Genomic DNA, 22607 nt, shown 5'->3' with positions numbered 1-22607 from the left:
CAGTTAAATTTAAACCCATTACATAGTCATTTTTAAATGTCATATTAGCCAATGAATTTAATAAAAAACACAGAGTTCTATTTGGTTCAATAATCGACCGACTTGCAGCACTCGAGCAAATCACTATCTTCGAACTCGTCTTAAACTTTAGTTTCCATTACTTGTTGTTTCTCACGAAAATTTTTAAAACAGAAATAGGACGTGCAAGATCTTCGAACTTGAAGTGCTCTTCGTAGTCCCGGTATCAAGTGTCTTAAAGTTAACACGAAACCGGAATGTCGAATACTTGCAGTTTGTTGAAAAGAATGCAGCAGCATGTAGAAATGTAAATCATGTATTTAGGCTAAATTTGTCTACCTCAATTGTCCTTGCAGTTTCTTGAATAGTTCGACGACAGTCTAGATTGCAACTGAAAGAAATCGAAAGGAGTTCCTGGCCCCAACGACCTTCTCGAAGAGTTTGGTGAATCCGATAGAAGAGGTTCATAAACCGGGCTTCTGCTCTTTGGTTGAGTAATCGACAAGGGAGAAACTTCTTTCTCAATCGATCTCGGTTGTGGCTCAATATTGCCTAGAGTTAGAATCGGCCCGCCCATTCGTTCAGCCTGCTGAAGTGTGTTGATTTTACTAGGTCTGTATGTATACCGTAAGTATTTCAAGGCTAGAACCGGACCCATCCCTGCTGCAACTATGAGCTGTTTTAAGATAAACAAAGAAAAACAACAGATCAGGATTCCAATATAAAAGCCATACTACTGATAAGCTGACAAGCATAGAAAATAAAACTCCGATAACCTAACTAATTAAACAGGAGAAAGAAAAAAGGAAATGGATCCCTCCTTTTCACATCAAAAGAAAAGCAAATTAAAGGCAGAAGTGAAACTTACAAACATAGTTATCCAATAAGACGGTTGTCTACATAACCGGAACATGATAGTGTACATCCCCGATGCAGGAATAGCGCTGATAATCCAATTAATTACATAGAAAGCAACCAAATTCCCCCATATGGCAAGATGTTGCAATACTGTGAAGGAACTGCAGGCACCAATTACAATTCAGCACGTTAGAATATTCAAATCTGTTCAAAGTTGTAGGGATTTGGGGAAAACATTGTAAAAGAAAATTGGTTGGGGGTTATTTATCACGGGTCAAGATGCACGTTCCAGGCCTGTGGGGGCGCAGGCCATGGAATGATGATGACAAAGTAATACAGTAATACTTATACTCCCCTTAACAGCACCAATGGAGCAATCATATTTCACATTAATTCTCAAGCAAGGATAAACTAAATCACATGCCATTTTTCGAATCCCCTATAAGCTGGCCTAAAAGACCTTGTGAGAAGAAAAAAGGGAAAAGAAAACAGAAATCTAACATAATTTCTACATTCTGCAGTTAAACAGAAGCATACTTTGTCTCCAATGCCACAACAAAAGCCTGCAGCCATATACATCCAGAGAGCGCCACCATAGAAAGCTCTTCCATTTCACTTTTCTCGTAGGCATAAGCATGAATGGTGATCACGAACACAATAATTGCCTGCAAATCCCCACAAATTGACGGGACAATAAAGCTAATGAAGTTCCAATCACCAATGAAGATTTAACTACCTTCACGGATCATTACATGTTCTCAGACTTGTTTCAATTACTTCACGAGCAATATCAGTAAAGATACTTCGATAAAGAAAAGAACTCACATGGAACAGAGATCGACCAAACCATCCAGCAAATGTACTTGGGTTCAGAAGCCTGTGACAGAAACAATCCCGCATCAGTTCGATGAACATTAATCAGAAGTCTACGTAGTTGTATGCTAAAAGGAAACAACCAATTGTCCAGTTCCATATCCTAATCGTCACATGGAGTGTTGGGGGGGGGGGAGAGAAACAACAAACCTTCCCGCTTGGCAGTAAAATAAAATTTGCGGATGTTGCATAACTGTTCCTTCACTAAGATCTTTGTCAAGAACACTGACCAGAACAGGAACACTAGTGTAGAAAACATTATAAGCCATCAGGCTGACAGAATTAAAAAGACTAGTTCCAGAGACTCCTGAAATAAAAGAGAAACTGATATGTTCTGGTGTCAGCAGAAAAGAAATGATACGCAAGTCTAAGTGGAAATCAAGTAAGGTAAAAAGCAAGAGAGAGGATTATATGTAGGAACTCACAAAATTTGGATGAAACATATAACTAGCGACTTATAGAAGGAATATTGGGACAGAAATGCTGTGCGGTTATAGGAATAGCGGCCATGAACAAGTATCAATCTTTTGAGAAACCTGAACTCTGCAACCAATAGAGATATTTAGAAAAGTATGCTTTTCCTATCAACCTGTATGCTTTTCTGGCAAAATAGTATATTGTCACCAACAAATAGAACTATAATATCTATTTTATCCTAAAAATGTTATATTTTGCCTAGGGATCATAACAGCAAATCTTCCTTCAGATTCATTATCATTAATGACAACTAATTACCAGAAAAACATACATGTTGAGAATTTTCAAGATTAGAATAGATTCATACAACTGTCATCATAATTTAATAACTGTCAAAAAGAAAAACAATAGGCAAACAGTCCCGAAAGCTTTTCAATATATTTAAATGTTACTTACTTCCAATACTATAATCAGCTGCTCTTGCAGCCTGCAGCCCTTCTCTTCCACTAATGCCAACACCGATATCAGCTTGTTGTATCATTCTCACATCATTTCCACCATCCCCAATAGCCAATGTTCTATAATCACACGATTTCAAGAGTTCGACAAGCTGCCAAAAGTATCATTTCATTTACATTCAACAGTCAACACTTCCATAAAAAAAAGGTAATAACTAATGAATATAATCTTTATAAATACCATTAATGAAACACAACAAAAATATTCAGCATTTTACGTTAGTAAGGATAAGATTAACTCCAGAAAAAAGCGAAAAGCAGCCTAATACTGTAAAAATTTAAATGAGATTAAGACTATAAGAGAATTACAAAACTACAGTACACAATATATGATTATATGTACTACTAACAAAGGGAGTTCAGAGCATGAACATTAGAAGGTGGTCTAGCTAAAATATATTAGGGCAATGATAATTCACACTTCATAATGAAAAGTGTTAGCACTTAAAAAAAAAAAGGAAAGCTGCCAAAATGATGTATTAAGACTCCCAAGTTTAATTGTTCTTTTCCCCTTTCCTTTCCTTTTGTCTTTTCTTTTCCTTTTTCAAAATTTACATTTATGTTACTACTTGGAATTCTCAAGGCAAAGCCATACCAGTGTTCACTCAATATTTTTTCTTAGAAGCAAGAAAATCAGAAGGTATAAATTCCCCTTGCTTCTTCATAGCAGTACCACCCAACCCTCTATAGTCTGCAGAAAGATAGATTCAAGAGTACTTTCCTATTTTCCTCTCCATTTTGAGCATAGAGAATATTATCCATACATAAAATGTTGGAAAAAGATGTATCAATAGAGAATATTATCCATACATAAAATGTTGGAAAAAGATGTACCAATAGATACAATGCATAACATTTATTCTCTCCTCACAAATGCTCTTGGATGTTCTTATTAAAAGATACATGCAGCAAAATACAAGCAGCATGTGATGTACCCCTTTTCTTAGTCATTAATTTGCTTGTACATCAGTTATAAAGCCATGAATGTTACTGGATGAAAGAAATGTGAAGACAATGATCAAATTGTTGACTATTATGAGCCAGCGTAATACTCCTCTTCAAGTTTTAATCATATAGTGTATTTGGTTAGAAGATTTTAGGGATTTTATTTATATATTTCTACTAGGAAAATTCCTTATAAAAAGGGGGCAAGACTTATTGCATGAAGGGCCATCAATGATTTTTAAAAGTTTACTTGGTTAGAAGATTTTAGGGATTTTATTTATATATTTCTACTAGGAAAATTCCTTATAAAAAGGGGGCAAGACTTATTGCATGAAGGGCCATCAATGATTTTTAAAAGTTTAGACAGTAAACTTTTTTATTTCCGAATATCCTAGCATGGTTGTGGAGGTTAACAGCCTTAAGGAAAAAATTATAGAAAATAGAAAAAAGTGAACATGATAAATATGACTGCAAGTGAGAACATACTAAGAAAGTTCTGTAGTTGTAACTTAAGTTCAAAACATCAATCCAAAATATATTTAAAATTAACAACAAAATCAAAACCTGTGCTTTCTGGGATGGTGTAACACGACAACATATAGCAGTCCTTGACAAAATAGCTAATTCTGTAAAGGCTTTCCTATAATGCTTAAGTGCAATTTCAAGAGCCCATCCATCAACAACAAATGCCACATCCTGCAATGAAATGGGAAAGCTAAAAATAGGGAAAAAGGCAATAGCGAATAAAACCTTTTGAGGTAGACAGAAATACTTGCCAAATAGTTCATTCTACGAGTATAGTAAAATAATCAAACCCTAAAGAAGCAATAGAAAGGAATAAAGGTTCTTTACAGGGTTGTTTCGGGTACCATTCATTACTATTATTGTAAGGTAGCATGAATTTCAATTAAATACTCCACCAAGAATGTGATAAATATCATTACCATCATACTAGTCAAAAGACACAAGTCAACAACCCCCCATTTCATTTTTCCATAGAAATTGTATATTTAGTTTTTGGTTTAATGCATACGTGAGTGAATAAGTGAATCTTGTGAGCCTCAGACATATGGTCTGATTCTAGTGAAAATAACTTTTGTAGCCACTTCAACAACTTAGTTTGTATAGCATAAGCGCTGACCTTCATCCTATGATGATCTGATTAAGATAACAAGGACCTGAGGTTTTCTAAAGGCAGTGGTATTTTTGGAGTGTCTTGAGTGTCAGATGGCCCTCTATTTTTTTTTTCTTCCAGAATCACAATTCAGTTTAGAACCAGAAAATTTCCCCTTAATCAAGTCATCAATTTACTCTTAAGAAATTTAAACACTACAATTAACTGGCAATTACGAGATTGCAAACACAAAAGAATAGCAGCCAGAAAGAACATGATAACCCTACACATAAATATACAAAGATGGAGCAATGGCTTACCTTTGGTTCTGATGATGTTATCCTCATTGTAAGCAAAACTCTCTCTAAACTTCTACAAACTTCATCTTCAGTTTTTCCATCAATTAGAAGAAGCTGACCTTTTGGCTCTGATAGTAAGTTCAGAAGGAAGCACAAGGAGGAGACAATATAAATGTGAAATGAACACTGATGAGAATTCAAACTTTGACATATTTATTAATTGGTTAAAGCAATCAAATTTCTTGTGGCACCAATAAAACGCTGACAGCAGAAGACCAATTCCACCAGACAAATCACCTAACAATGCATAATGATCCCTTGTAACAAAACAAAACCTCAATTATTGCCCCCACCAAATCCGTTAGCTTAATCATTAATATGGCTTGAAACACCAAAAATGATAATCAAATATAACAACATTTTTAAGCATCTTTAATTTTTTAGGTATAATCACCCATACCAGACCATTTGGCCAACTATTCCAGATCAGGTACTGTAGAGACCCATTATGTGGGCGACCCTCCCAACCCTGTTTGCTCCTTTTAAGCATCTTTAATAACATAAAACGAAAAGCCGTGCAGTATATTATCAACTGCAACAATTTCAGGTGTTAAAATTTCGAAGAAAAGGCTAAACTCTAATTTTTTTAATGTTTGCTCCAAACACAACTTCTGTTTCTTTTATCTTTATTATAACAAATAAGAACACACGAAGTATTTGCAGGCATGTGGAGAGATGCAAGAAATGAGAACTTGAATAAATGTATTTGTTCAATCCAAGCAACAAATCATACAAGTAGCATAGTTTCAAACATTTAGGAACCATGAAAACTAGTCCTTCCAATTGACCTAGATATTTGAAACAACATAAACAGCCGAACATGTAATTCACACAAAGAATTGAAATTTATGTAAATGGTTAACCTACCAGGGGAAATAAAATTGCAAGAAAGGGCGATCTGTATGGCAGTATTCTGCTTGTCTCCGGTCAGCATCCAAAAATTTATTCCTGCTTTCCTGAGTGTTTCAATTGTTTCAGGTACACCATCCTAAAACAATTAAAAATAAAATAAAGGGGCAAATGTTAACATCCAAAATACATTCCATGGATATAATGTATATTTGACTTAAATATAAATGAAAAAGGTTTTATATGCAAGTTGGATTTAATAGCTCAACTTCACCTGTAGACAGTCTTCTATTGCAGTGACTCCAAGAACCTCAAACTCATGTTCTAATCTTTGGCAAACCTCAGCAATCCTCCACTGCAGAATGTGTTGATAAGAGGAACTGAGTCACTCATCACCAAACTTGACCAAAAGTGTGCAATAAGGTAAAACATAAACAAATGGAGAACACAAAAAGGTCATTAGATAGTACTTCACCTCCCTGTCAACTAATGTGCTACTAGCCTCTTTGAACATCAAAGACCACTCTTGATACTCATCTTCTTTTAATTCACGCCAAGCTAAGCATAAAGTACGTAGCCCCAATTGAGCATATTGTTCTACCACTTCAATAAATGTTCTTGTTTGTTGCCCTGAAAAGGTTATGATTATATCATATAGAAAACCAACCGATTCAGTCACTAATATCTATTGTCCTTTTAAAAATTACCTTTTCTAACATGCAATAACAATAACTTATATCAGTGAATCTCAATACATTACAAGCCCCACAAAAACTTTCCAATCATTAAAAAATTTAAATATATTAGCAAGCCAGCATGATGAGAGGTAAGGCAAGTTTATGATTCTCGATGCATGATCCAGAAATTATATACAAAAACGGGGGGAAATCAACTAGGAAAACAGTCAAAGTCCCATAAATGTATAAAGTAATAGCCCAACAGCATCAAGACCCATAATGGAGATAACCTGTGATAAAGACAGAAACAACAGAAGCCACCATAAGAAACCTTTTAGCTTCTAAATTTAGTAAGTACTTCTCTGATTAGAATGAGGTCCCAAAAAGGATATTAAAGAAATTCCAAACCTAAAAATATAAGTTCATGAAAATGAAATGACAAGAATGAGACTTGAAGTTGAAACAAATATATAGGTTAACATGGACTTAACTACAAGATCCAAACCTCCAACACCCCATCCTCGAATCGATGCACATGGTCATTGTTCAAGGCAGGATAGCAACAGTTATTTATGCCAGTAAGCCAAAGATATTCCTCAAAGAAAAAAGGCGATCCGTGCACATAGGTGCAACAATCATCAAAAAATTAAATCATGCAGACAAACAAGAATCTAACTGCCAATGAAATCAACCATCAAACAAATAGATTGAAGTTAAAAATAATAACATGATGAGCAAAAGATTGAAAAAAAAACATTACCATCATAAGCATAAGGGAGAATTGCTTCATCTGCACCTTTTGACAAAAGTAAAATTTTTCCGTTCTGGCAATCTTTAACAACCACTGACATTCTTTTCCTATCAGAAGTGAACTCCAAAATTTCCAATAGTTCATACTTAATTATTGAACCATTGAACCTGATCTCTGTACGGTATTTTTTTTTGATAGGAATAGGATGTCTCATTTAAAACCTCCTTCTAAGTAGTCCATTGCCGTAAGGCAAGAACCCTCTAGAAAAAGGAGGAAAAGAGAACATCAATTTATTAGAAATGAAACACTTACAAAAATAACATACAGAAGAAAACACACTCCTACAAAAATACTTAAGACAAGAAACACTCCTACAATACCTCACCACATAGAAAACACACTCCAACTAAAATACCAAAGACTAGAAACACTCAGCCAATACCCTCCTTAGCCAGCTTATCCGCCTCACAGTTACAACACCTAGGGATCCACCTGATAACGATCTGATATCGAGAAACAGCAGACACTATCTCCTTCACAAAAATAGATAGGTACAAAGGGACAGAATTTTGATATTTAATCCATTCCACTGCTGTCTTTGAATCACTTTCAACAATAAGCCTACCCTTCGAAGCCCAAACAGATGAAACAAAGATGTCAATGCCTTTCTTGATAGCCTTTAATTCTGCTAGGATGGGAGTATTAGGACCAACATTTATCGAAAAAGAAGTCAGAATCACCCGATTCCAGTTCCTAAGAATACCCCAATACCAGCCACCATCCCCAAACTACTCACCGCTCCATCAACATTCATTTTAAAATAATCCATAGGAGGAGGAATCCAGCAAGACCCAATGCTGTTCAAAACCTTGAAGTCTGGAAAGTTGTCTGCCACAGAGGGGTCACCAATTAAAAATCAACTTGAGTTGAATACCGAGGAAACTTTGCAACAAACCACTTAGCTAGTCTGAAACGAACAGTAAAAGATAAAGAAATTCTGTCTAACTTTCCCTTGTCGAAAATGATCTCGTTCCTTAACTTCCAAATGGACCAAAAAACTGCCCCTGGAATGAACTACCAAATAACTGATTTTGGCCTCAAAACAGCCCATGAACTGAGCAGTTTAGGGGGGTCTTGTGGAATAGCAAGCTGAATATCCCAGTACCCTATAATTTTCATCCATAATTCCCAAGAAACAGGACAAGAGACAAACAAATGTTGAACTGATTCTGCCCCTTGATTACACAACGGGCAGAGAATGATCCCCCCTACATCGATCCCCCTTCTCAGCAACTCCACTCTCACAGCAACCTTTTGATGAGACAACTGCCAAAGAAAAGTCTCCACTCTTGGTGGAACTAACCCCAGCCAAACAACTTTCTCCCACTGAACTGATTCATCAATAAAAACAGAAAAGGAATTCCTACACGCTTTAACAGAAAACTGCCCATCTTCCGAACCGACCCACAACAAGAATCCTCCAAAGACTGAACCAGATTGATGTTTTTAAGACTGTCCAATAACCCAACCAACTGCTCAACTTCCCAATCACACAGGTTTCTCCTGGTCATAATGTTCCAAACCCACCCAGACGAGCCGAAACTCCCAAAATCAGCTACCTTACCCAATTTATTTGAGGAAAGAGCAAATATTCTGGGAAACAAGAGTTTCAAAGGAAAATCCCCATTCCACGTATCACTCCAAAAGTAAATCGACTTACCATTACCTATTTGAAGCTTAGCGTGAGATCTAAGGCAGCTTCCAATGACATCATCCTTTAAATAGCTGTTCACAATACCCCTCCATATCCAAGAGTCCTTTAAAGAAAAAACTCTATTGATATCCATCGAATGACAGCTTACATTATGTTTACTACATAAAAATTTCTTCCACATCGAATTCTTATCATTGGCAAACTTCCAAACCCACTTTCCCAACAAAGCTCTATTAGTAACCTTCAAATCCGCCACTCCCAATCCTCCTCCACTCAACGGCCTACATACATAATCCCAGCGCACCCAATGCATTCTCTTCTTGTCTTCCCTACTCCCCCATAAAAAATCCGACATCAATGAATTCAACTTTTGAGAAATAGTAGCAGGCATCTTAAACATAGATAGGAAAAAAATAGGTAACGATGATAATACCGACTTTATTAACACCAATCTACCAGCCAAAGATAAAGAAGTAACTTTCCAACCAGCCAATTTCTTATTAAAATTGGCAATAACCGGATCCCACAACTTTTCCGAATTCATTCTTGCCCCTAAAGGAAGGCCTAAGTACTCCGTTGGAAAAGAACCAATAGCACAGCCAATATTCGTAGCCCATTCTTCAAGGATGTCACTTTCCACATTAATTCCATAAAGTTTGCTTTTAACTAAATTTAATGGAGCCCCGTCATTAAGCCGAAAATCCTCAAAATTCTTCTAACATTCTAATCTGTGTAATAGACGCTCTACAGAAAATAATTAAGTCATCTGCAAACTGAAGGTGGGACAAAGAGAAGGGATTCTGATTTTTACCAAAAGAGAAACCTTGAAACAGACCCAAGTCCACTGCTTTAGACAGCATCCTATGAAGTAATTCCCCGACTAAATTGAACAGAAGAGGAGAAAGGCTACAACCTTGCCTCAAGCCTTTAGCAATAGAAAACTCTTTAGTAGGAGACCCGTTCACTAATACCGAGATAGAAGCTGTGGAGATACACTGTGATATCCAAGAACACCATCTCTCTCCAAAACCCATCTCCCTCATAAGCCTTTGAATAATATGCCATTCTATTGTATCATAAGCTCTACTGAAGTCCACCTTGAAAACTACCCCTTTAAGTCCTTGCTTCCTCCAAGAATCAATTCCTTCATTGGCTAGAAATGCACAATCCAACAATTGTCTACCCGGAATAACGCGAACTGAGACGGACTAATGATATCCTTGACACAAGATATAAGTCTTTTTGAGAGAACCTTTGAAAGGATCTTATACATGCTGCCCACAAGACTAATGGGTCGAAAATCTTCAATGTTCTCGGGAATACATTTTTTAGGAATCAAAGTTATAAACGTATGATTAACTCCGTGATCCCACATCTTTCCTTGATAGAAATCAGAGAAAAACTCCATGATCTGCTCCTTTAGGCTTGCCCAATATTTCTTATAGAAACCCATGGTAAACCCATCCGGGCCCGGAGCTTTAGTACTATCCGAAGAAGAGATTACTTGCCATACTTCTTGCTCAGAAAATTCCACCTCCAAAGATGCACTCTGAATTGCAGTTAGTTGTGCAAATTCCAAGTTTAAGCCCTCAACCTCCATTGCTGATTTGGTGTTATACGTTGCCTTAAAAAAATTGAACACAGTACTTCTAATCATTCCTATATCCGAAATAAAATCTCCCTTAATTTTCAACGAATGAATAGTGTTGGCTCTATTCCTCGTCAAAGCACTCAAGTGAAAGAACCTTGTATTTCTGTCTCCATCCTTAATCCATCTACTCCTGGACTTCTGACACCAAATGCTCTCCTCAATCCTTAATAGCCTCCACAACTCCTTTTTCCCTTCTACCATCTGGTCCCACTCCCCCTTGGACAGGATCCCACCTTGCGACTTCCTTTCCCAATTATCTATCTTCCCTTCAAGAGTCGCAATGGAGTCTGACAGCCCAACATTACTAATTCCCTGCCACCTTCTGATCTGATTTTTGGCCATCTGTAACGTCCTAAAAATTCCCCCATAATCCCTCTTATTCTTCTCATCTCCCACAAGGTTTACAACAAAATCATCAAAGCCTTGTTCTTGTAAAAGATAATTGAAGAATCTAAAAGGTTTTGGGCCCCAGTTTATACAAAAATCTTTCAACAACACCGGTTTATGATCTGACACAAAATTCGAAAGGAGGTTCTGTGTAATCTTAGGAAAACAGTTGAGGAAAGTGTCACTTATTAAGAACCGATCAAGCCTAACCCATGTTGAAACTTCTCTGTTGCTACTCCATGTGAAAGTCCCTCCTGACATGGGCAAATCAATGAGCTTAGCTCGCTGCACAAAAGTTCTAAAGATGTTTATTGTGTGCCAGTTCTGAGCTTTCCCTAGCTTTTCTTCCGGATCAATATACGCATTAAAATCACCCCCTATACAAACCGGTAAATTCATCGAAACAACGAAACACAACAGCTCCTCAAAAAGGCCTCCTTTTCATCCTCAATTGCAGGGCCATATACATTAATAAAAACGAACTCCTTATGATCGTTTATAAATTTCCCTACAAGCGCCAAAAATCTGCTGTGCACATGCTGAAAAGTGACTTTGAACATATTCTCATTCCATAAACAGATCAATCCGCCCTTAGACCCCTGTGCTGGAGAAACCTTCACTCCCTTTAACAGATCCCCACCTAATCTCCGTACAATAGACCCCTTACAATGATCGAGCTTGGTTTCTTGAATAAAAACCATTACTGGTTTGACCTTCTTAACCAGTCTAGCGCCAGAAACAATCTTCTCTCTCCTCCCTAAACCTCTAATATTCCACGACAGTATACTAAAATTCTGCATTAAAAATATCACTCCCAACCACCCAAACCAAACTCAACCGATCACAAAACCTAACCATCATAACCATCATCCTTTACAACCTCCGATCCCTTCTCAAGGCATAAAATCTTTTCAATAAATGTCTCCTTGCCATCCTTGAAAGATATGCCTAACAATATGCTCACTTCCCACGTGGCCATAGCTTCCTCCACCAGTTTAGAAAAAACAGGAGAGAAGGCAGTGTTAATACTGACCAACTCCAAGGCAAGATTAATTAAACCTCTTCTGTTCTTCCTGCTATTTCTCCTGAACTTTAAGGAGGAAGAGATATCCGCTTCCACGCACTCCACGTCTTCTAATGAAGGCTGATGACAGTTTGTGCGGTCTGAACCCTTCTGATCTTGAATCGTAATAGCCTCTGAACCAGTAAAAACAGCATCATTACTCGAATTAAACCATATTCTTCTGTTCCTCGACCTTTTGTAAACTCTGGCATAATGACCTTTTTTCTTTTTTCCATCCTGTGCTGCACGCAGAGTCATACAAGTAGTAACTGGAAATCCTCTTTTCTTCCTCTTCACACTAATCTCCTTGTTTACCTCCTTCACCGATTGACTAACAACTTTCATCTGCATTCTATTTTCTTCCTCCTCCTGGACACCCTCACCTTCTTTATCTCTAAGACCACCACTGTCCACCTCTATTAATTCATGGAGAGACTGACACTTGTTATGCTCTTCTAAACCATCCCACTTCAACTTAACAGCCGGCCCCTTAGGAATAATTTTAGTTACTGGTGAAAAGGAATCCCAGTTAGAATCAGATTGGGCTGAGCAACTCTGATCCACAACATCTCTCAGCCCAAGACCCGCGTACTCCTTATTGGAAACTGGCTCCATTACACATTCCAGATTCCCTGACAGCCCATAACCATAGGATTTCGTGTAGGACGACTTTTCAAGAGAATGTTCCCCACCTTCCTCAAACCCCCCACTTTCTACAACTTTTTGCCCCCACGTGCCCACCTCTGTCCCCACTACCTCTGCAGATTTTCCCCGACTGTCTACTTTCTTCCCTGAGCTATCACCGTTAACTGGAATTTCCTGTAACTCTTCTCCGGAAACATCTGTGGCTGCATAATAGCTACCTCCCAAAGAAATTTTAACCTTAAAAGATCTTCCATATGACCCTACTATGATGGACTCTTGAATGTCATAAGGACTAGCAGCCCTCAACAATAATCTCGCCGAAGAGAGATCTTCTTTATTTCTAGTCTCGTCCAATATGCAAACAAGATCTCCCCACCTTCCCGCTAGTTTTTCCAGAAATGGTACATTCCAGCAAAGCAGTGGTAACCCTACCAACTCTACCAAGCCATACGCCAATGGAACACCATCCTCACTCATCACCGGTGATAACCATTGAAACCAGGAAAACAATTTGTCTCGGTAATTCGACCACGCCTTAACGAAGTCTTCATTTGACTTGAACATAACAATGACAGCATTCGTTACGAATCCCCAGCTTACAATCTTTACCTGGAACCCCTCCTTTGCCATAGCCTTCTTCACCATGTTCGGCTGCAGGGGATATTTGACAACCCCTGTTAATGAATACTTCACCCAACCATAATCATCATTGGGAATGTGCATATCCCATACATTCCTCACTTCATTATCTTTCAAACCCTTACCTCCTTCACTCTCCACTATTACTTGCTCCATGTTCTTCGAACTATCCCCCATCAACACCTCATCGTACGTTCTGCCATTCCTCAAACTACTCGCTTTTTTCGTTTTCACCTGTTGCCAACCCCTGTCCCCTATGACTTGCTTGTTACCTGCTGATTGAAGCTTATTTCCCACTGTTCCTCCTCTACTATTTTTCTTGTACTTTGCCACCCCCACTGACACTCGCTTCCCATCAATCAGCGTTCCATTCACGTTCTGAACTGCTCTACTACAGCTTTTCTCTAACGCAAATTGCACAAAGGCAAACGTGGATGATTTGTAGTTCGGTTTAAAAATAACATTTGGAATATAGACCCTAACTACTTTACCATACTGGATGAAAATCTCTCTAAGCTCACTTCTCGTAACTCTCTTACTAAGGTTATCAACAAAAACAGTCCATTCCTCATCGGAGGATGGACGACCCAACTCTCTCGCCATTGTTATTATACGAGTACTTTTTCTGTAACTTGTGACCCCTTATACACGGGGAACATATGTGATGTAGTATTGAACTATGCAAGTGCTATCTCTGTACGGTATTTAATACAGGAAACCATAAATAATCATCCTAGCGATCAACTTCTTTACATCAAAAAGGGAAGGATTTTTACCTAGAATATTTGCATTCTTATTGGCATAAACCATATGCAATTGAGCAGCAGCATTAACAAGAGCATCTTCATCCTGAGATTGTGCCTTGTACAAGATGGCTCCGGTTTTGCTACAGATGATAAAAACAGGTCAGGATGATATGTATTAGCAAATGTATGCAACAGAATTTTTGAAATTAAGAACAAAGTTATGATACTGTTATGATCTATCTCTAAATTGCAGCTAAAAGATTCTACCAAGATAGAAGATAGAATCACCTCTTTATAGGAATAACAGTATTACATATAGCCATAACTGTGACAAATTGAATAACGTCAGGAGAGCTACCAGCAACAGCATTAAGAAGCTTATCATCTGTGCACCCGTGGCAAAATCAGTCATAATCATAGTTTACATGAAAATGTCTTCAATATTTGGAAACCAAAAGAAACTCTAACTGATTTAAAGATCCTCCGAATGAATTTCAAACTATTTCTAGCAAAATAAGAATCATAAAATATTAAGAATAGTGAGCTCATTTATCTAAAAACATGCAATTTGCTTCAAGTCATTATGTTATTTCCAAGAATAAAAACTAAAACCATAAAAATTAACTTATTAAAGACTATTTGAAATGATAAATCAGAATTTACAAGAGCTATGAACTTGAAGCAAAATAAGGATGTTAAAGATGAAATTTGTATTCTCATCTTAAACATAGAATTTAAGGCCCACGGGCAAAATAACTTATTAAACTCCATTCCCAATTTTGGACCCCCCTCAATTATAAAATATCAGCTTTCATTAGCAAGATATAAAAAGTCAAACTGTCCCTGATTATTTCAAGCAAGACAATTTCATTCAACAGAAATGAAAACCTAAAAAATGGATTCAATGAGAATATGAACCTAAAAATGGATTCAATGAGAAAAGATTAGGTAATGAGCAAGAAGGTGAAAAATAGATAACGAACCTTCAGCGCATCACCACTCTCATTTCCATAGAAAACGCCATTAATGCAGCATCTTCTAAAGATCATTCTATTTTCAGTTAGTGTTCCAGTTTTGTCAGTCATTATGTACTCAACTTGTCCAAGGTCCTCACTTATTGCTGTGCTGCCACATAAAAACAAACCAATTTTATCAAATATATACATTCACTAAAATCTATGCAGAATCCAACCATGTAGCTAAATAATTGCATATAATTCTTTTCAAAAACAACTCCTATATACAAAGTTTTAGTTGTAAAAATAACTTAATAATATGGTAAGGAAAAAAAGAGAGAGATAAGAGTTGTGAAAAGTAAAAACAAAAGGGAGAAAGATAAAAAAAGGAGAGTTAAGTGTGCCAAGTCATACAAGACTCAAACATTTGAACAGATAATGTTCAGTTTGAGTGACATCAACTTAGCTACCAGCTTTGTATACTAAGAAGGGCACTCCAGCTAATTGATTTCTTGGAAAAAATACTTACTTCGTTGCATGTGAAGGAATACCAGTCTCATAATCTATCATCTCAGAATCCCAATCAATAAACTTTGCATATAAACTTTTCACAAGATCCAGAGAGACCTGCAAAAAAAGGCTTGATGGTTAACAAGATAAAATATCTGAGAAAGAACTCAAATATGGAAATAAAATCAAAAATTGAAGCAAATAAACAAGATTAGAAGCAAAAATTAAAAGGATATTTAAGATGAAGCTTATATTCTCATCTATTCGAAACCTTACTTCAAGTAAAGAAACCAATCATCTCCCAACCACCCAACCTAAGAGTATTAGAAAATAACCCATTAATCCAGAGATTTTAACTTGGACCATCAGTACAAGGACATGTGTCTACAATAAATTTAAACTAGAACTAGTTTCTGACACCCACTTGGATTTCTATTAACAATCAAATGATTGAACAAAACATTCTACACTTGTCCTACTAGTCCTAGTACAATCAAATGAAACTAAAACATTTCTACATTGGTAAAGTTGTAATGCATTCCTAATCATATTATAATCATGCCATAATTATTATTATTATTTTAAACTCAAAACTCACATCACTGTTGCACCATATTTTGATCTAGTCAATGTCTCGCGTAACACAGTACAGTGGCTAGCTAAGAACCTTCTGTGCTATTAGTGGCAAGCTGGTCCGTTCAGTATATCAAGGTTCATACCAAAAAAAAGAAGAGCATGGGCAACAATTCAAAATCATTAGTATTTTTATATTGGGTTACCTTAATAGATATGGGTATCATGATGGAACACAGAAGCTCAAAACGAAGAGGAATGACCAATAGCTCATACCATGGACCTTCAAGCGGATATAGAACATACCATTGCTGCAACAAAAAAGTGGGTACAAAGTCAACACATTGTTGCATATATATTTTTTTTTGGGGGGGGGTGCGATTCTTTGTGCAAAGCTTCATGATAAAAAATATGACTGAAGAATAACAAAAATCCAGAAAATATATGGAAAACCACAGGCATGCATGGAGGAAAGGCAACTGAGCAGCAAGCAAATTTGAAAGAATAAAGCAACGAGGATTATGCAGGTATCCCAGGGAGACAACCTGCCAGGCCCAAACATCCAGCTAGATATAGATTGGTTCACTGATAACTTTTTATTTAATTCTAAATCTAATTATATTACAAAATATTGAAATATTAATATAAAGTAATCTTGTGATGTTTTAAACGGGCAGGTTGCAGAATCATGGTATTGGCTTTTAATATAAGGACAACCCTCTAAGTTTACACACCGCTAAATTGAGGCTTAGATAAAATCACACTGCAGAGGAAAAAGAGTGCAACGCCACCTAGTGCATACATCAGTTTGTATCCAAACCACAAATTTCATCCCTGAACTATGTGATCACAGATCTTATACCATGATTCAGATTTTAGGATATTACCTTAATAGGAACCAAAATCCAACTTCAAGGATAACAGTTAATAGAGGTCCTCTCAAGATGTCAAAATTTAAGAGAGTATTGAAATAGATAAACACTGACGTAAAACTAAGCGAACTAATCAGTTTTGTACAAAGCAAAGTTCCCTAAAATTAAAGGGAAAGGCTAATATATATTCCTGTGCAGTTAAAATGTATAGAATCCATGCAAATTTGAATTATGTTCGGGAAATAAAGGGAACAAAATGTAATTTCTCACAACCTTTCTTGCTTCTGTATCCTTCCACACATTCCCAGCTATACCAAGAACCATAACAACCACTATCTGGAAAACAAATATAGCACCAGTTAACTTGTCAATCATAGCATCCATGGCTGTTAGCTTTGGCTCTGGTATGCCCCTACTCATACCCAATTTAGTTTCATTTCCTGAAAGATGGAATAAATAATTCAAAAACTACAGAAGAGATATTAACACCATCAGAACGATAAATGAAACCATCAAATGAACTAAGAATCAGAAAAATACAGAGTGCGGAAAACTCAGGAAGCCAGTTAAGGGGGAAAACAATGCAGAAATATTCACAAAAATATACATATATGTTCAGATAGTACTCGGAATGAAATCAAAGAAAAGAAATGCTATCATGTTTTCAAGGCATCAATCAAAATCTACTCAACTAGGCCATCTATGTGGTATTAAAGTCAAGTTAGTTTTAACTTTTTCTTTTTTCATAATTATTGAATCAAGATGAGAATGCATAACAAATATAATAACAAACATTGGGGAAGAACACAAAGACTGTACTAGATCCCAGGATGTTTGTAACAATCTTGGAAGTTATAATTTCTTGATGATTGAATTTAAACATGGTTTAATTTTCTTTGAAACTTCTAGCTGGTGCTCTAAGATACGGTTGATTATTGAGAGTGATAGTAAGTTGTCTGTGGAGTGGATTAAGAATTTGGATAAATGCGCAAGTTTGTATGTTTCAATTTCTAAAGAAATAGCGGATAAGATTAGGAACTTGGAGGGCATTATTCGTTGGATAAGGAACCTGAAGGGCATTATTCGTTGGATACTAGGCCAACAAACTTAGAGGCAAACGTTTTAGCAAAGTCTGGAATTGGGTAAGATAGGGAGTTTTTGTTGGGTTTTGCTTTTTTCTCGTTTTTTTGGTTTTATCTATAGTATGGGGGGTAAGTTTGGTTGTAATCATATGCATTGTACTACTCTTTTATTAATAAAATTTTGAGGCACTCTTTTCCTCCTTCCGCTGATTTCTGGAACACCTTATGGTGTTCTAGTAATCATGAAGGGGGTTTTTAACGAGGCCTCCACTTCTTATCAAAAATAAAATACCTGATGAAGCCTATTTACCAATGCCCTTCAGAGCCCACCAGAAAAACAACTAAAATATCATGATATGTTTCAGAACCCAAAACAAATTTTGCTTAATTATTTTTAGCATGTGACCATTTTTACATTATTTTAATGACCTAGTCCTCTGCATCTCAGCTCTTTCTCATCATCTTTTTATCTTCTCTCATTAACACTTAGATATTAAGGTGGTAAAGGATGAATAATAGAGATCAATGACAAACTAATGGCATAATTTATCAGTAACCATGGAATTTCATATATAGGAACTTGCCAGTGTGGACAGCTACTCCACAAGCCCATTCTGTGTTCCTCAAATAGCATGACTGAAGAATTGTGTTTTTTATGGTTAAAGGACACACATCATTATCAATAAATGGAGGGAACAAACGCAGATTGGCATCAAATCTTCTAATATCCTTATCCGGATTTGGACACTCAATAACACCCTGGAAAAGAAAACAGAACATGTAAAGATCAAAATACACAAATGTGTGTGTCTAACATACCGGGGAAAAATGGGAAAAAATGAATTTATGATACTTAAATCTTGCCTTGATTTTATGCAGCAATTCAAAATCTATTCCCATGCAAGTAGCAGGTATTCCCCTTGTCTTCAAATCAGTTTCACCATCAAGGGCAGAAGTCTGCAAGACAATTTGTGCAGTAAGTAAATGTAAAAGAATTAAAAATAATACCCACTAACAGTGTGAGCATTTTAACAATTTTATGTTCTATGGCTCTTCTATTTTGACATTAAGAGCTTGACCTCATCCCAAATGAATTCATTCTGCTCAGGCTTTTAAAAGACAAAAACAAAACCATATGCTGATTTAAATTTTCTAACATCTGAACTGGTAACAATTCATAGTACAGAAGGTAGTCAAATCTATTCATTCAATCCAATACTTTTCCAAAAGAAGCTGTATTTCTCAAGTTCACATGATTCTGTTGTTGTCCAAAACTTTGGTGTCCTTCCCTGTCCACAGTTATAGTTCAACCATGAACTAATATTTACAGAATTTGACAACTTTTAACAAGGTGCATATTCACCTCAACATAGCAAAGGCCTTGTGGATCAGATGTCCCAATCAAAACAAGATCACATGGCACTTCATCGTTCTCCCGAAGCCACACTATGTTACCGACATGAATATCTTGTGCTTGGATCTGCAAATGATTGTCATAATCACAAATGACATAAAAAGAGAAAGTAAACGGTTAGTTTTACAAAGTTCAAAAGGAACGAGATAGAAAGTGATCCTAATGCAAGAGGTCATTCAACTTTAACATAAAAAGAAAATCAGTGATATGCAAATTAACTTTTCCATAAAAATCAAATAACCAAATGAAAAAAAAAAATACTACAAAACTCACATGTTTCCTGATACCCTGCCTAACAACCCAAACTAGTTTCTCATTTGCTTTCTTGTCTGATAAATATCTATTGTAATCATCCCATGCTTCTTTTGACGCAGAGACTGCAAATATAAAAATTAGCGGTCCCCATGTACTGGCAGGATTTACTGGAGTAATTAGCGACCATAACTGAAGGCATGCAATCAATAAGAAATACTGGTTCATGAACCGGCTGAAATAAGAAGCAATAGACCTATTAGAAAGAGTGGTTGCCGAAGAAATGCAAAATAAACAAAAAATTTAAGCAGGAAAAAACAAAGATTTCCAGCTTAAGTACATTGCCTTGCACAATTGATAAATGAATCATCAAATGCCATGTAAGAGTCATCTCATGTGGCAATTCTTCAAAAGAGAAAAAAATCTCAAAGATAGGAAGAAGGTATGAATTGATCACTGTACAAACAAATCATAAATGCACAAAATAAATAGGCATAGTAAACGGTTGATAATATAACAAAGACGATCTCTGCTTATCTAGCTTATGAAACCAAGGAAAGCACAATATTAATCTTGGAAACTAATCTCCAATTGAAAATAAAAGTTTTAAAGATATACCTGAACTGCTCCCATAAATTCTTAGGGAGAAAGTTCAGCACAGTATATTTTCTATTAGAAATCCGATTGTCACAATAAAGCTCGTGTGATGATTCATTTTCATTAATGTAAACATATCGCTTCATTTTTGCCTCAGAAGCAATCAATGGCAACTATCCAGTTTTCCCCCCTAGCTCATTACAGAGCTCAGCAGCGGCAACGAGCCCGTCACTTAACCTGGCATAAAAATTATAACATTAGAAGCAATTCACGATAGTTTTTCCTTTCCCGAAATTGCAAGGGAAACAAGAGAGCAGCTCAATTAATTACACGTCACATCGTGGAATCTTCATTCAATTAGTTCAAACTAAGATTTTCTAAGCTGTAATTTATCGTTAAAAAATAAAATATGAGACAATATCATGAAATGAAAATTTCTGTATTAAGGCGTCAATCAATCCGACGAATGAACCGTCAGATTGATTGATAAACAAAATCATTACTAGATTGTTACCATAAAATTTCAAAGGAATTCAACAAGGCTTTTGGCATATTAGATTTTGAATCTAGAATCCGAAATTTTAACGGAAAATAGGATAGATCGTACCTCTTTTTTTCAAACTTCTGTCGATGTTTCTCCCCCTTTCTTCATCACCTTCCCCGTGCTCGGTCTTTGTTCTCCATTTTCCTTTGAAAGATAAAAAAGAGTCGGTTGTTGGGTGTACGCGGTTCCACTGTTTGACTTTTGTGGATCCTCTATTATCCGTTCGATTATTGTAAACTTCCCTTTTGAGCCATCTGATGCGTCACCACCTTAGTCTTGATTTCGTGATCCGAGTGCAACTATAACGTGATTTAACTGAGATCACAATCCCCAATTCAAATTTGTTTAATTTTTTCAAAAGAAAAAAAAACCTTTATCTACCAATCTAGAGGGCTTAATATTTTTGACGTCATAATATAAAATAATAAAATATCAAATAAATAAATTTTAATTCAATTGACATTAGCATAACCAGACAATTTAAAGGATGTGAATTTAATTTTAGAATTACAATTCTCTAATGCATCCCATAATAAAATGATTGGTATTTACCTATTAAATTAATATTTTAAATATTAATAAGATTAACCTACAGTGTATATCAAATTTCTTCTACAAATTATTCGAAAAATAATTTAAAAATAATAATTTTAGTTCGTTTAAGGTTGTAATATGTAAATATAATTTAAAATATTAAAACAACACAACAAAAGCAAGCTTAATAGTTGGTACAAATAGTTGGGATTTAAGAATTTGAATTTATAAGATCAAATTCGAATTTTACCACCGTCACTCTTGATGAGCAATTTATAAATTCTTATATATATCACGATTAAGTTTTATGTATGCCCTAGTCCTAGATTGAGAGAATCATCAATGACCTAAACTTTATTGTATCAAAATAATAATAATAATAAATTCCAACCTTGAGTTGTCACAATCAGAGAGACCGACCTATACCGTAGGTAGGAATGGGCATGACATATAAATTTGATGTGTTCTAATACGATGTGTTTTTATTGGGTCAGTTTAAAAAAATTAGATTATCGGATGAAAGATGTCTTATTCGAATTGTCCAAAAAAAAGTTATTTTACCTTATATATTTAAAGATAATTGTAATAAGACCACTCTATATATTATTTTTTTCAATTAAATTCATTTTTTTATTAAATAAAAGTAGTATTTTATAAATATATTATTTTGGGTTAGGTTGAATCGGATTCAAATTTTATCTCAAAAATACATATCAAGTTTGAATTGGATAAATGATATATAATTTTCAAATCAAATTCGAAACAGACAGAAATTATATAAAATTTGACCCATCCCGACCCATACTCACCTCTGCTAGTGAGTGTGTGGGCCGCAAATAAGACATGCTCGTAAGAGGAAGTCGATTAGAGCTTGCATTAGCCTCAAAGGCCGATGGTTAAAAAGAAACTAGCCCAATACAGAAGATATAAAAGAATCAAGTCCAGCATTCCCTTTGAATATTAGTCTTTTCCTCACCCATCATACGAATTGAATGAAATTAACTATTAAATACTCAAATAAAAAATCTTATTTTAAAATAAAAGTTGAA

General features: G+C 35.8%; 1 protein-coding gene across 1 annotated transcript; it reads right to left on the bottom strand.

Moving 5' to 3' along the window:
- Positions 1-135: 135 nt before the first annotated feature.
- LOC120216117 (phospholipid-transporting ATPase 2-like) lies at positions 136-21138 on the bottom strand. Its single transcript, XM_039213630.1, has 26 exons — positions 21088-21138; positions 20758-20767; positions 20502-20722; positions 19905-20118; positions 19581-19697; positions 19082-19174; positions 18802-18976; positions 17409-17575; positions 16470-16574; positions 15710-15807; positions 15208-15349; positions 14513-14601; positions 14255-14364; positions 7389-7553; positions 6427-6581; positions 6226-6306; positions 5970-6090; positions 5064-5170; positions 4194-4325; positions 2623-2776; positions 2175-2292; positions 1900-2073; positions 1702-1753; positions 1414-1541; positions 887-1037; positions 136-694 (listed from the first exon to the last, which is right to left on the bottom strand). Exons 3-26 carry the CDS (start codon positions 20624-20626, stop codon positions 359-361), a joined length of 3309 nt encoding a protein of 1102 aa, XP_039069561.1. The 5' UTR covers positions 20627-20722; positions 20758-20767; positions 21088-21138; the 3' UTR covers positions 136-358.
- Positions 21139-22607: the final 1469 nt, after the last annotated feature.

Source organism: Hibiscus syriacus, unplaced genomic scaffold, assembly GCF_006381635.1.
Source record: "Hibiscus syriacus cultivar Baekdansim isolate YM2019G1 unplaced genomic scaffold, ASM638163v2 tig00110156_pilon, whole genome shotgun sequence".
Classification (NCBI taxonomy): Eukaryota; Viridiplantae; Streptophyta; class Magnoliopsida; order Malvales; family Malvaceae; genus Hibiscus; species Hibiscus syriacus.
This window is presented reverse-complemented; position numbering and strand designations above follow the sequence as displayed.

Excerpts from the sequence above, each read along its gene's own strand:
- LOC120216117 (XM_039213630.1), bottom strand. The coding sequence starts at position 20,626 with ATGAAGCGATATGTTTACATTAATGAAAATGAATCATCACACGAGCTT. Across the intron at positions 18,977-19,081 it reads AATTGCTGCATAAAATCAAG|GGTGTTATTGAGTGTCCAAA; the intron begins GCAAGATTTAAG and ends TTTCTTTTCCAG. Across the intron at positions 14,365-14,512 it reads ACTGTTATTCCTATAAAGAG|CAAAACCGGAGCCATCTTGT; the intron begins GTGATTCTATCT and ends TATCATCTGTAG.